Here is a 15,724-nt window from a genome sequence, read left to right on the forward strand (position 1 = left end):
CTGTGCTATTCATTCCATGTCTTCCCAAGAACGTCACAATAATTACTTTGTGCAAGAAAGGCGCTATGTTGTGCGTTGACTCAAAAGTATCCATCCAACATGCGTAACTGGATACATAACAAAATATCTTGTACCTTTGAGCTGCAGTTATTTATGTATTACATTGAATGACTCTATTTTGCGTGATTACGTCCCCTCGAAGAACCCGTGCGTCTTGACGCAAACGCCCAACAGTGCCCCGATTGTGACGCATAAGTTCGAAACATGCATGGTTGGTTGTTGCAGAAGCTTATATGAGTCATAACATACATTGTTCTATCTTCGTCTTGGATCGGATTAAAACTGGACAACTCTGAGACAGTTAGTGACAGTGTTAGGTCGCAGCTTCAGGCAGGCATTGAACAGAGGTGTGAAATCGTCTCTCTGTGGTGCATGCGCTATTCGACAATTTTCTATTAGAGGATAAACCTTTCAAACGGAATTTTTTTATTATATTGTTCTATATATACTTGAATTGTTTCTTGAATGACTAACCTTAGAACTGGGTTGTACGCTGCTGGGAATTTTTTCAGATATTTTTGCCCGGTCATTCAAAAAATGTTCTAAGGTTATTTCTTAAAATATAGAAATGATGAAAACAATACCGGGATTTAGCAGTACTCTACGGCTTGAAGCAACATTGATTGATGGTGTTTTCCTATTTGTCACCAGAATTTTTTTCAAATTCAGGAGGTAACAAAAATCGCTAGCGAGAATTCTGCATTGGATGTAGTATATTATGTGGTTCGCAGTGCAGAAGATGTTGAGTTAATCGAAGGCGAGTTTCAGTTAGGTTAGGATAATATATTATATTACTTTTGTATCACTTCGTTTGTCACAAAATGCAAAGAGGTGTGAAATAAAATTCGGAATAATGCAACATGTAATGCGATCGCGTAATTCATTCCAATTAACCGGTGCTATACCAGTCATGGAAGTGCTTTGCAATTGCCGTATCAAGAAGTAATTCGAGCCATTGAAACATTTTACAGACCCGGGTATTCACAAGGTAGCATGCCCATTGTTTGATTATTCCACCAATTTAACATATATATATTTACGAAGCAATTGTCTTTGAATAATCAGAAAAGAATAAGATCCAAGATCTATGCTTGATGTTCTCAGTAAGTAAAATAGTCGATTCATTGCGTGCAGTTATGAAATCCGAACGCGCGTGTTTCCCGCATTTTATAACTGAACTGTGCGACATTGCGTACCGTCGTGTACGTGTGGCAAGTGGCAACCAGCATTTAGAACAAGATGGCTCTTAGTTAATAAACTTGTTATTTTATACATATTTTGCAGATTATTTCACTTCTAATTATTAGATTTAAAGCGTGAATATTACATATACAAATATTTCAACGTTTAAAGTAATTTCGAAATGAAAATGGAACAATGGACATCGCCTAACGGACAAGTTTCCAGGTTAGTTTAATGACGATCAATAACTTCTATATATTACAGTGAGAATGAAATTAACTTCTTGATATATGAAATGGGTTGTGTACATTTTTTATTTTTCCGTATTGTCTCCGTATTCTCAGATAATTAACTTTTCTCGAATGTTCAGGTTTTTTAAAAACGTGATAATATAAAATTATTAATTCTTTCCAAAATGTAGTTATTTTAATACTAATATGATTTGACAAAAAAATTGGACGAAAATTTTTCGTTATGTGCTTCGACAACAAGTTTACTGTTTTTGGCAGTACCAACATCTATTTCAATATATAAATAAAACTGGGTAAACGTTTTTATTGTGGAATCCAAGGTATCATTGAACAATTTTTTTTTAGTGTTTCAAGTTCCGTCATCAACCCTTGCATATCACTCTCAAATCCCATAGCGGGGAACAACACACACAATGCTGAAAAACGACTGCAAAAAATGGAATGCACTTCAACGTCCATCAGCTTACGCCCGATTCCGGCACTTTTGGACAACCCCGTATCAAGTTGGCACCCCGTGAAAACTCAGTCATATTCTAACAATAAAATTGATTTAGATGAGTTGTTTAGTGCTAACTCTTCCAACAGTTGTTTGCCAAAACCACGCAATAACCAATCAGAAAAATCGACATGGTGGGATGAAGATCAACATCAACGATTGAACAACATTAGTAACAACAACAACACAGGATCAAAAATTAGAGATTCCGTACGATCCGAAAATCATTGGACCCCAGCAAGAAGAACAAGTCATAAAATCCACCAAGATGATGGTTTTCCAGCAAATTGGTCAATGAGAGATTCCCGATCTACTGAATATAGCACTGAAAATGACGTTCCCTTTGGAACATGGTACGAAGGTGGCGATTATGAAGCTGACATTCTGCGAGCGGCAGCTTCCATGGCTTCCGTTGGAAATGAAAGAACCGAATCTACCATTTTTCGAGAGTACGGTACTAATATCACTGCTGTTACAATGCCGGACGAGGAGTTTACTTCTAGTCCGAACCGTGACCAAAACCTTACCTATTCTAACCTCAGTGTTCCAAGCGCAGGCAAGCGACGACTACCTCCAATATCTCTCTTAGCAAACAAACCTGAAGCATCTGTGTCTAGCTCGTCTATGTCTCCTGTCTCGTGCTCAAGTTATTCACCAGGTAACCCCCTTCCAAACGCAGACCACTCAGGTTGTGAGCAATATTCACAAAACAACCAATCTTACTACGATATATCTGACCCCACATACCAGGTACAAAGCAATTTTAATTGTTTCAATAATTCGTACGAAATGGCGGAAAATAATGACTTTATACCGCCAGAAGCTCATAATTTGGCAAGTACACAGCAAACCTTTGACAGCAATGTGAATCACAACTCGGAACCAATTCACAGACTGAAGGCGACGAGGCATAAAATGACACAAAGAAGATTACTGAACACTTTGTATCAAAAGAAGGCCACGAATAGGTATAATATTTACACAAAAATTGAATAGCATAAACTAAATATCGTTTTCATATCTCCTATGGGATATGTCAAAAATTGTATACCAGTATATTTAGTAGTTATTAAAATAAAGATCGAGGTCATATTTTTGATTTGTATAAAATAATTTTACAGCTTTTGCCTAGGACTGGAATGGCTGAGAAACACGTGATAACAATGATTCCTTTCCCACATATTAACTTGAAAATTTTTAATTCCGAGGAAAATATGTTTCATCGTCCATTACTATAATGCAGCATATAGGCCTACTTAACATTCCCTGGCCGATTTTTAAAGCACGTGACTGATTTAACGGATTATGTTACTAAAATGGTATTCAATTTTTTGTTATTTTTCACAGCCTAGCCTCGGATTCGTGTAAGCTCGAATCTAGAAAACGTAAATCAACAGAAGTCCATTCCACCCCTGCTGCTAGCAAAATAGAACCAGAACAAGACACCGAAGAATTTCGAACAAAGAAGAGATTAGAGAGCAACGAACGAGAAAGGATGCGCATGCACCAGCTCAACGATGCGTTTCAGGGTTTGCGTGACATTTGCCCACATGTAAAAAACGGCCGCAAATTGTCAAAAATTGAAACCCTAACTTTGGCTCGAAACTACATCATTTCACTCACAGAAATGCTTGTCAGTGTTGAAGAGAACTCAAAGCAAAAAGGAGAGAGGTCAACGCAGGGTATAGCGTTGAATTCAAATAAAGATATGTTCGATATCTCCATGAAGCATGAAAACAGCTCACTGTCCCCGGCATCTGCAAGTGGAGTTGCGTCCGAACCAGTAAGACCCCAGTTGCGGCGATCAAATTCAACACCATCTAAGCAAGATAAAGGAAACAAAAAAGTAACGCAGATGCATCAATCGATTTCAGATTTGGTCGAGTCTTCGTTGGGCACCTCCATCGAACACATGCCAGCAGACTGTTCTCAAACATCTAGTGAGAATCACTACCTATATGGCTCTAACAATACTATTATCAGCCACGATTTTGAATCTATGTTTGAATTGAATGACAGCCGTGAAATATTTTCCACGTAAGAAAAGACTGATTATTCTAACTAAAGATTTGCCGGTATACTAAGACTTTGATCGTTGCCAATTCTAGGTTTTTTGTCTTTGTGTCAATATTTTATACAAACGTTTATAATTATATTTCCATAACATTTGATCCGTCCCGGTTAGCCGGTTTTATGTAGCAGCGAAAAAATGCAATATCAGTCAAAGTCAGTCTTTCTCTACCGACAGCATCAGAAAGGCAAATTTCTCGTCAATTCAAACATATTAACTAAATAACTAGTTTTTCAATGAGATGTTTTACACCTTAGCTTTGAACAGGGGCTTGGATACTGCCACGAAGACAGATGCAATGCTTCTTAAAAAACGAAGCATTTTGTTTCAAATATTTATTATATCATGAGTGAAGAGGTGGACAATGGATTCAAACCCGTCAGGTATAAGCTGGGGCAACAAGCTTATATGGCAACCCCCTTTTTCGGTCCAATTTACTTATTTTATGATATCTATTTTATTTAGTGAACAATCATGTTAGGTGCAATCTAGCACAATATGCGTACTTTAAGTGTTGAATTTAATTGAATCTAGCAAATATTTTCAATTTGATCGTTGTTGCCAAACCGCGATTGTGCCTAAATTTTTTTCTGGGGCAGCAATAGTATGCTATATTATATGTCTTTTATTAAATCTCATACAAAGAAATACATTTCAATAAAATCGTTCCATTGCATACTCGTGTGTAATAATTGCAGTTTTTTGTGGAATCCGGTTGCGTATTGTCAGAATAGGTTTCCACTCATGATAAACTTTGTCCATTTAAAAAACGAATACGATCTGACTAGCGACACTAATCAATGACGTATTTTTCCGCATAAAACGGTCATGATTTTAGATTGAAGCAGAGCATGGTACTATAAATTTTAATGTAAGTATAGCGTAACGCAAAGAAGAGTTTCTCTTAATTATTCCGTGTAGTATGATGAACACTAGATATTATCACAGGCGACTGTCCCTTCCGCATTCCCTTTAACAGCACAGAGCAAAACAGAATTGAATGGCATTTCATCGCCATGTTTCATGAAAGTGCCAGTAAAAAACAGAGCTACGGACACGAGGTACCGGCATGGCACCGGTTAGGTTTAAGAGCACCAAATTTTATTAAAATCGACGGAAAATGTGAAGTAAGCGCTCACGCGTGGCCGACGAAAAGTGTGCTTCTTTTTAAAATTAAATAAACAGAAACTTTTTGGGCGAACATCGGGTCCTATACCTCAGAAGAAGTTTAAATGAATGAAGATATTAGCGACTTCCTTCATCTTTGAGTACTGATAATTTAAAATCACTGCGGAAAGAAATTTGCACTTTATTGGGATTGTGATTTCTCACCTCGCAAAGTTTTCCAGTGCCGCACATTTGTGTTTCAGACCCGTATGTTTTTTTTGCATACATCCCGTCTTCAATATTGATAATTGTCAACTCGTTTTATTGCTTTTACGAGACGAATAAACATACATACATACATACATACATACATACATTTAGTGACGTGAAGCAATTCAAAAAATGCGAGAAGCGTGCGAGATTGGTATTCAGCAAGCTCGAGGCAAAGTCAGTTTGGGCGCTGTTAAAGACAGTTTGAAAATCAGCAAAGAGCACCGATCATACGATGGAAAGCTAATCAATAAGAAGCTTCGTCACACCATATATCTGGAGTGCTGGTGGGCTTGTCACCTCACTGGCATTCCTGGGTTGATATTTGTTAATCTTCAAGGTTCTTCATAGTTTCCACACTAGATGGCGTAAATAATGTGTAATGTGTGCAGGGAACGTCTTAGCAACTTTCCTCTCATCGGCATGAATACGTAATTCATATCCTAACGTATAAGGTGGATACTACTCTCTTATATAACGCAATAGTCGCATCACGTTTCACGCGTGAAATTAAATAACTCTGGTGAGATACAAATATTTGAGGCAAGTTTCTCTGCGTGTTTACCAATCAAACCCTATAATGGGTGGTAGCATGTACGATTTATGACTGTAATACGTCCATGTTATGTCACCGTAACAAAGGCAAATATTCAGTAAGATAATTATGTTATGCAATCAGAAATTTCTAGAAGTGTTATTTTTGTGGAGATTTTATACAAACTTCCAATAAGGCAGCGCAAACCGCAGCACGCTATCGGGCGATGAAGGAACTTATATACTTTTCTTACGACGAACAAAAATAATGTAACGAATACTACTTATCGGACATATTACATCCGTGAAAATTTTTTCAACGTTTATAAGGGTGAGGAGTTTGTATAAAAATTTTTACACAAGGTAACCAGGATGCTTATGTGCTGTTACAATTCAATTAATCATATAATAACCTGGCATTATTCAATGATATTGAACTCTTGGCTTTATTAGGCTTTTCATATTTTAAAAATGGACAACAGGCGGAGGTTTAAAATAATAAATCATTGAAACTTAACAATTTTTTTACTGAATTTAAATATATCGCGAATCTTAAAAAACTGACATTTTGCTTAAAATATTTTGTATACAAATATATATAATTATATATAACAGTTGTTTCTCAACCTTATTGGCGAAGCTGAGTCGAAACCATAATGAAATAATCAAGCGGTCCGAGAGATGTATAGATATAAAAGCAAATCTAATAATGCCAAAACATAAGATTTTGAATTGTAACAAGTTTAATAATAGTGGCAAACCTAATCCGTATTTGCTTATATTTATATAATGATAGACCAGTGTTCCCCAAACTTTTTTCTAGCATCGCCCCCGCCATCGCTTCATTTTACCCAGAAACAGTCTTGTGTTTCTTCGACTATGTCAAATGTCTTGCAAGCGCGGTCGCGGCACTCAAGTATAAAGCTGTGAATGGCAATAAATTTTTTTACCCGCTGCCACATGTGAGGATATTCAATCTGAATAAATTCAGAACAATTAGGCTGATACAAGACACTGAATTTTGTTTCAAGTTCAAAACCGCTCTTCAATCCTCGGGAATTCAATTTCCGTGAATATTACTGAATTGGTCAATTGTCCATTCCGGAAACTCAAATTAAAATACAGGAACGAACTTCCATGCTATTATGTAATTCTTGAATATGCTTGCTCCACATCAATCAATTAGATATGCCATTTTTTACTGGTATTGAATTGTTGCAAGCATGAGATCGTAAGTTTGGGATCAACTGAAGAAACTCCGCCCCTCCCGGGCCCGCCTGAGGCGGAGATACTTCAGATGGACTCACCACTTTGGGGGAGGGGGGATTCTTCAGTAGGTCTTAGTCGGGGTGGAGATTCTTCAGTTGATCTCGTTTCCCAATTGAAGAATATCCCCCTCCCCTAACCCTATAATACCAATTGATCCTTCATTTGACATGGACTAATTATTCTTCAGTTGATCCCAAGTTTGCAGGAATCTAACAACAGTATCGTAAACGAATAAAATCGTGTAAAGCTGTTCAAATACATTATCATTCTCATTGGCTAAAATGGGCGAGTGTTTAGCGCACGGACCTTTATTTTATTTACCGCCTTCATCACTATCGTCAGATAACAAGATGACCGATAATATTCTTGGCAATGAATGTTTGCGATGAATTACTGCACAGTGAATCGTCAGCAAATTGAGTTTGATTACTTAAAGAAATTAATGAAGCCACGGCAAGGGCGCAATTCGTGTTGTAGTGGCTTATTTCCTGGCAATATGGACTCACCCGTTGAAGACTAAACTTTGTATTCCTGATTAAACTACATAGCACAGGGTGGTCCAAACCCAGGCCCGGGGGCCACATGTGGCCCGCCGCTCCATTATCTGTGGCCCGCGTCACATTCGGAGAGTAATCAAAAAATCGCATTTCGTGTTGTTTCGTCATAAAATTAATCAGAAAAATCTTTTGACATATTGTCATCAAATAGTTTTATGGCTAGCTGGGGAAACTAGCAAAGTTGAATGATGTGATTGGCAGTCTAAATTGTTATCTGGTTTTCTAACTTTTTGGTCGGGTATATATGCTAACAATATAGGCATCATAGAAAACTAAAAATCGAATGCGGATTCTATTAGAATGGCTATGCCTGATAACTATGTGATTGCACAATAAAAGTGTTTGTTTTGTTTTGCACTGTTTACCTATTCTTGGCATTATTGTCGCCCGCGAACATTGCAAAAATAATTTCGTGGCCCGCGGAGTCGACAACCTTTGACCACCCTGACATAGCATATCACCTCGGTGGTGTGGCGCATCGTGCGTTAAGAGTACGCTCGCCACCGGACCTTTGATTACCGTGCGTGGGGGCGCATCACATGCGGGATCGTTATGTACGAGAGGATTGCTGGAATTCTCGCGCCACAGTGTGGTTGACGTAATCGCTGATCGGTTACGGCTTTTTCCACCACCAAGTTCATGTTTCCGAAAAACAAATAACTGGCTAACTAATCCCACACCCATCATGGACTGGTAACCGGACGAGAGGCCATGACTCGCCATATGATGAAGCCGTATTATCGGCTTTCCTTCAAATACGTAAATCCTATATCAGCAGCAATTTCATCAACTCGTCTCGGTACTGTATTATTGGACACGTAGTGGACATAACGATCGTTTCAAAATTTTGTTGTTATTGTTATTATTTGTCTCCATCATTTTAAAAAAAAATCGCCTTTCTCTTTGACTACTGGACCAATTGCTTTGAAATTTTCAGTGAGTAAAGATTGATTATTTTGCCAGAAAGCTATTACTTTTATTCATTTCTAAATTTCGCACGAAATCTGATATTTCGTCTAAAATTTCGCTGAATTATTTTATCCATGGGAACACTGGCTGTCCGGTTTGATTCCGTAAATTATTTCCACGCGAAACTCGGAATTTTTCGTGGGTACCGGTGGCGTCAAAGGTAAATACTGCTTCGCTCTGGTTAACGTGTCCATATATTTGAGCACAGCTCTCTTGTTGCTAAATGGAATAGAATGAAATAACTACAGAATGCGCCTTTTACTATAAAACAGTATCCAGAACTTACTTTACTGATGTTGGGTTAATTCGTCGCCCATGGTAAGCGGCTTGCCATTTTTGCTATCATCAAAGACAAATCGTTTTTCTAGGATAAAATCGAAAGCATATTACTCAATGCTTTTTAAATTGGCCCAAAGTTAGAAAACGTTTTATAACACAAAAAACGCATCAGTTACAAAACGTAATTTAGGACTGGGATAAGTTCATTTGTGTAACATCTTATGTACCCATATTGCCAACATTCTCGCTTCCAACAACGAATCACCCTGGACAGCATGGAAGACTATGCCCAATGAAGCGTCAATAAAAGCAAGCCGCGCGCTGAATCGTATTATTACGATTCAATAGATTGAGAAAATGGACCTCCTGAAGTATGCGCACCAAGATGGCGCACAACCTGAACTCAGATTGTGTACGTCACTGTACCAGGTTAATGTTCAGGTTGTGCGACATTTTGTTGCTCATACTTTAGGTTAGGGAGTACCAAGAAAATCATATAATATTTTACGCTAACATAGAAATCACAAGTAAACAAGGTCAGACCAAAACATAAAACTGGGATGGATAAAAATGTCAAATATTATTATATTTCCTTTACCTGCCCGATTTGTTGTCACTCCCCCCCCCCCCCTCCAAACTGACATCTAGCGTCCCCAATTCGCAGCCAGCGAATGGAAATTTGCAGAACCGCGGTTGCAAATCGCTGTCGTAGAATAATCGTTATTGATTTCAGACCCGCTGAAATTTTGAACGTGTCATTTTCGTACCGTGCAATTCCCTCAACTGTTCTGCTGTAACTTCGCGTGATTCAGTTTTGAGCGAAATCCAACTAATTATTATGGAAACTATCTCTAAAACTATCAAAGTGATGTTTTAGTTCGGTGATACCTAATTCTCCTAGAAGTGTGACCCTTCGCAAAATATAATTTCAAATGAAAAATGAGAGGATTGTCTGCGATGATATACCTTCAAACAAATTGAATATTTCATATTAGAATGGATCGCAAAATGTCTGAAAATGTATATTTTCCACAGTGAACAGTTAAGCAACATTCATTATCATGAATGATCAAGATAATGTAATTCAGTAGTATGGTTTCGAGGTTCCATTACTGCAAAAACAGTAGCACACTTCGTTGCCTTTGTAGGTTCTGAAACAATGCTAATTTTACTCTTGAAATTTTCTGTGTGATGTCAGAAAAACATTTTCAAAAATTTCCAACTGTTACTTAGCCTTACTCTATTATAGAAGCTTTTTAAGCCACATAAAAACAAAAGAACACATCTTTTAAAATAATAAATTTATATTCATTAGAATTAAAAAAGTGCTTCTTTAGATGAGAAATATTGTGCAGATAACTGAGATAAGTATAACCACCAAATAGCCTCATGAAACTGGTATATTCCCTGTTAAATATTAACTAAAAATATGAATTTACTGAAAACCCTAATCGTTTCAACATTGTGACATCATAAAAGCACTTTGGTATGACGAGATGAATTCCACACAGATCTACTTCTTTCATATTTAACACTCAATTAGTGATTTGGAAGAGGCACCGGTTTACCACTTATAGAATTAATCGTACATTTCATACTATAAACAGAAATTATGCATTTAAAATTACATATATAAGATCAAAAATAAAAAGTACTAGATACTTGAAACACAAGAGCACAGTGGTTAAAAGTTGAAGCATCTTCAAAAATGATGATAAAATAAAACCCATGCCTACAGCAAACGGTAGAAGAAAATTCCAAATTGCTACCGGTACTTTATTATTATCAACATTACTTTGAATAAAGAATAATGAATTTGTTAACAATATTTATAAATAAAATAATTTGTTATAAGCAGAGTAACCATATCGGATTTAAATCGGATAAAAACATTTCTGGTATATACACGAAATACAATATGACCGCAGGGAAGTCTATGTCCGAATAAAATAATATTCTAGAATTCTACCTTGTAATTTTGCAAATTCATATGACAGTGAAATGACATATTTCATAAAAAAACAATATTTTTTGAATATCTGATTTTTCAGTAACGATATCTCGAAATGGCACTAATTTCAGCCTTTGTTTGAAATTAATTGAATATTTCGAACATAGTGCCCACAAATTGGGTCAATACCAACCAAACTGATTCATTTTCAGCCTGAAATGACTTTTGAGTTGTATAAATCGCTATCACCCTATATGGCTTTAAATGGAACATCGAAGCAGGAATAAGAAAAAATATTTTAAATTTATTTAAATACAGAACAAAAAGAAAACAATTCGGCTTCATTATCCATATAAAAGAAAAGATGCTGAAGCAAAAGTTAACCCACTATATCAAGTAAGCTTCTACAAAGAATAATATACCGTAGCTAAAAGTAATCAACAAATACAATAATACTAGGAATTCAAATGCAATGTCATCAAGTCAGTGACAGTAGTCAAATGTAATGTGCGAAACAGTCCCCTCACAACAATAGGAGATGTGTTTGAACATTTCAATGCTAAAAGTGGATAAATATGTATATACCTTGTTATCATATGGTCATATGAGCATATATGTAAGCACTGTGCTTTCCCATTGATTGTGCTGCTTATTTTAGAGTCTCAGTGTCAACAATAACAAAACAACCCGATGTCTTCCAGGAAAATGTAAGTGTGTGACTGTGTGAGCATGTTGATGTTTAAATTTGTGTTTTCCAACTCACGGCTGAGCAATTTTTGAAAATAAAACATGTTAAAATTATTTCATTCCATACATTTATACTCAAATTGGTAATTCAGTGTTTTAAAATAAAAAACTTTCTTGAATTTGCATTGTTTTTTGTCAAGATATTAATTTATATATTATAAACCCATATTAATTAAGCATATAAAAACATAATCAATTGCATTTTTATAACAAGAATAAAATAAGAGAACACACAGCGATGAAACAGTACCATGTCATTGTCATTTGCAGTCATGCAGCCTAATGCAGGAATGTTCATGTATCATAAACCGATAGCATACAAAACAAAGATAGGTAACATTGCTTCAAAAACGAAGAGCTTCATAACTCAATAGAAAATACTATAACATGATATCGTGCTCTCGATCAAGTTTGATTACTGAAATTGAAACTAACAGGGTGGGTTCACTTCACACAATAACAGCTAAAGCTTGTTATAGATACAGTTGTATTGTAATGTAACATTCCCAAACTTTGGAATCCACCTTTTAAAAAAGCAAAATGACTTTCTTGAACCATATTGATACAGCTCTTATTACTTGGTCAAAACTAAATATAACCAGATAGATTTGTTACGATGAGTTGTGAGAAGGACTTCCATGGCCAGGTTGTGTCACTCGAACATCAGTTAAGATTTCACCATCAGAAGTATTACCAAGGTTTTCACAATTTGTCTAAATACAATAACAAATTGAATTGAAACTATTGTACACTGCAGCCAATATGCTTTTTAAATCATTGACCATTCGTATAAGAAATGATTACTAGGTGTAATAAACTTGATAATTAGATATAGATTTAATTAATGAGCTTCCTTTATGCTTTAATTCCCAAGTGTCAATAACATGGGCTAGCAAAGCTTGGTCAACAAAGACTAGTGAAAGCTCTTCTCATTACAGTAATCTCTCATTATATTTTTTTGACATAGTGGTGATGGATTTGTGAGATTTTGTACATGTGAGGCACACTGCGATAGGTATCTGCACTACAAAGATGCGAAGTCGCAGTAATTCTGGCGAGGGGGTTAAAAACGTTGCATACAAATATCGAAATAAATATTTTCGCTCATCTCATGCAAAATTTTATGATGGAGATTTAAATAATATCTACATATTGTGACTAATATTAATTCCATACCATCCTGCCTAGTGCTTATTAATCATGTTAGTGCCTCAGGTTATTAAAAATTTAAATCAAATCCCAAGTCCAATTTGAACAAAATTAAATTGGGAAGGTCAAATTCCCAGCCTGAAAGATTCTAGCCAACCCATCAACAAAGTAACTCATTACATGTCAACAACTGCCTGACAAGAGCTGCGTTTGAAGCAAGGGTGTTGAAAACTCTATAAATATATATATTACCTCTGGCTTCTTTGTAGAATCCTTCAGTGCAGATGCTAACTCTTTTCTTGCATGTCGCACAACAAATGTCATCAGTGCAAATCCAATAGACAACTAAAAATTATGATATTGTGTATCGAGTATCACTGTTGTCGATCGAAAAAACAGTGGTAACGAATTATCAAAAAATCATACCCCAAATTAATAAATAAAACCCTCAAGTTGAAATTAACTTGATGAAATACAATTTGGGACATCCCTGACCATACCACTATGAAACAACAAATATAATATGCCAATACAAAGGTTAAGAAGAGTCGTTACATTTGAATTGACTGATTCCTTTCAGATTTTTAAGCCTATATAAATTTGCTGCACTCCTAGAGCCTCAATTCATGCATTTCCAATCTGTAATAAAATGTGTATATAAACAATATTTGGAAAACCCCAGTCTGTAATTTGTAGTATATTAAATTGAATGCCAAAAACTTGAAAGCCTATTTTGTGACGATCTATTCTAAGAATGTAACGAATATTTAGAATAAAAATAAATAACTACCAATTTAAATAATTTGGGAAGTTCATTAAAAATAGTCTTGTTTAAACAACTACCCTTTGCTCTGCTATAATACAATTACCTGTATTAAGAACACAACATATCCTCCAATAGAACCACCTCGACTTAGAACATCTTCAGCAGATCGGAATGTAGATCCAATATAACAATTCAAAACTTGAGTTGGAAACAAACCAATATTTGAGGCCGCAACATAATGTCGAGTTTTGATATTTGACATCTGAATTGAAATAATATTTTAATATGAATACTATTAACAAGGGAAGGTAACAGGCAATGATGACACATTTGAGGAAATATGTAAAATCGTGAAGGAAGTTGCAATCAGGCGGAAAATATGTATGATTTTCATGTTTTGTGAAGTATTAGTCACTCCAAATATTTATAAAGACCGAAAAAGGTTTGGTGTAAATAAGCATTATATTATAGTCAAGTAGAAAAAACATTTGTATTACTGTTGAAATAATAATACAACTTATACAAGTGATAAAATATGGAACAATTTGTTGATGTTTGATATAATCTTGATCGATAATAATTTGTTTTATGTTTACCACCAGCATAGAAACATGATATGACTAGTAAATGTCCACACCACCATGACTACTAATAAACAAAAGAATATAATTATGCTTCTGTAAAAACGCTGGTTAATTAAAGTACAAAATCTGATCAAAATAAGATATATCCTCAAAATGCTCAGTTTCAATAGTAGTAATATAATGAGATTTCAACAAATTTAATACCGTTTTATGTACCAATTTACATTATTTATCTCTTGTAGATAAACATTCAATCCAGAATCAGTTATAAACTATTTTAGCAACTGGAACACCTTTTAAATATCTCAATTAGGATACCAGTAGGTAAGAGTTACACTCTTAGCCTAATAATGTACACTAAAGATTTTATCTATTTCTTGATGGCTATTATCTAATTAACGATAAAGCTAACAATACATTTAACCATACCAGAGAAACATTTTTCACAAGAATAATAAAGAAACTTACTGAAAAAATTCCATTCTGCAGACCAAATGGAATTGGTGTCAATCGAGTCAATGCAATAACCTTTAAACCAGCCGGGCCATCAAGAACTTTTAGTATCCCCTCCAGATGGTCAGCATTAGATTGTCGTTTTATTAATTTCATTATACAGTTGGCACAAAATCTTTGGGAAATACGATGGGTTAAAGACAATCCGATAGTCACTGATGCCATTACGACAAACACACCAGCTATAATTCCAAACCTGTAGCCAGCAGCCAAGTTCAGAATAACGTAACCCCAAACAAGTGGTAGAGAGGCTATAATAAATAATAAAACAAAGATAACGCATGCCAGCTCCTGATCCATTTCTTCAAACGATGTCAGTAGCTTTGAGAGGTAGTCATCATAATAGGTCCAGAAGAGGTAAAACACAAGCAGAAATGGACACATACAGAGAACAGTGTTGAAAAACCATTGAGATCTGACCAAGTTACAAATGCAGTTGCCAGAACTATCAACATTGGAAGATACACCGGTGCATATACAACAGTTACATCCACAAGATGTGCAAAATTTATTTGAGTTTGCTACATTGGAAACACATTTACTTGGCAAAATGAACTGGGCACATGGAAAAAATGGATAACATAAAGAACCTAGGATGCATGACAGTATTGACCACTTTTCTTGGTATCCTTCATTCTGTTGTTTGTACAAATTTTCATTTGAATTCAAATTCTCATTTTCAGTATTGAAAACAGTATGATTGACCTCATTTCCTTCTTTCCATTGAGGTTCCAATGAATATTCTTTTTGTCGTATTCGCGGTTTCAATACACTAAGAACGGCTGTTCCAGCACCTTTAAGTTGGTAAAGATACGATTCAGTTGCAGAAAATATTCGCTTCACACGATCAGTGGCAGCATGGTAATATCCCGCCATCTGCTTTTTAGAAGTATCACAAAGATAAGGCACGAAGATTGTAAAATATCATAATTATATTCGATAAATGTTTTTTTATACTGTATGAGTGAT

The 15,724-nt window shown here is 35.6% G+C and overlaps 2 protein-coding genes across 2 annotated transcripts; one reads left to right on the forward strand and one right to left on the reverse strand.

Annotated features, from left to right (window-relative positions):
* Positions 1–1,312: 1,312 nt before the first annotated feature.
* LOC120340678 (uncharacterized) lies at positions 1,313–4,738 on the forward strand. The gene is made up of 3 exons (XM_039409000.2): positions 1,313–1,467; positions 1,839–2,957; positions 3,337–4,738. Exons 1-3 carry the CDS (start codon positions 1,424–1,426, stop codon positions 4,028–4,030), a joined length of 1,857 nt encoding a protein of 618 aa, XP_039264934.2. The 5' UTR covers positions 1,313–1,423; the 3' UTR covers positions 4,031–4,738.
* Positions 4,739–10,331: 5,593 nt separating this feature from the next.
* On the reverse strand, positions 10,332–15,724 carry LOC120340845 (uncharacterized). Its single transcript, XM_039409228.2, has 4 exons — positions 14,711–15,724; positions 13,762–13,920; positions 13,145–13,237; positions 10,332–12,456 (listed from the first exon to the last, which is right to left on the reverse strand). The coding sequence occupies exons 1-4, from the start codon at positions 15,629–15,631 to the stop codon at positions 12,355–12,357; spliced, it is 1,275 nt and encodes a 424-aa protein (XP_039265162.2). The 5' UTR covers positions 15,632–15,724; the 3' UTR covers positions 10,332–12,354.

The sequence above is a fragment of the Styela clava genome, chromosome 14, assembly GCF_964204865.1.
Source record: "Styela clava chromosome 14, kaStyClav1.hap1.2, whole genome shotgun sequence".
Taxonomy (NCBI): Eukaryota; Metazoa; Chordata; class Ascidiacea; order Stolidobranchia; family Styelidae; genus Styela; species Styela clava.

What these genes read in the sequence shown, in the direction of transcription:
- LOC120340845 (XM_039409228.2), bottom strand. Translation starts at nt 15,631, where the DNA reads ATGGCGGGATATTACCATGCTGCCACTGATCGTGTGAAGCGAATATTT. An exon ending in TGCAGAATGGAATTTTTTCA is followed by an intron (nt 13,921 to 14,710) that starts GTAAGTTTCTTT and finishes ATTTCAATTCAG; the next exon opens with ATGTCAAATATCAAAACTCG. An exon ending in ATTCTACAAAGAAGCCAGAG is followed by an intron (nt 12,457 to 13,144) that starts GTAATATATATA and finishes TATTGTATTTAG; the next exon opens with ACAAATTGTGAAAACCTTGG.
- LOC120340678 (XM_039409000.2), top strand. Translation starts at nt 1,424, where the DNA reads ATGAAAATGGAACAATGGACATCGCCTAACGGACAAGTTTCCAG. An exon ending in CCTAACGGACAAGTTTCCAG is followed by an intron (nt 1,468 to 1,838) that starts GTTAGTTTAATG and finishes ATTTTTTTTTAG; the next exon opens with TGTTTCAAGTTCCGTCATCA. An exon ending in CAAAAGAAGGCCACGAATAG is followed by an intron (nt 2,958 to 3,336) that starts GTATAATATTTA and finishes TATTTTTCACAG; the next exon opens with CCTAGCCTCGGATTCGTGTA.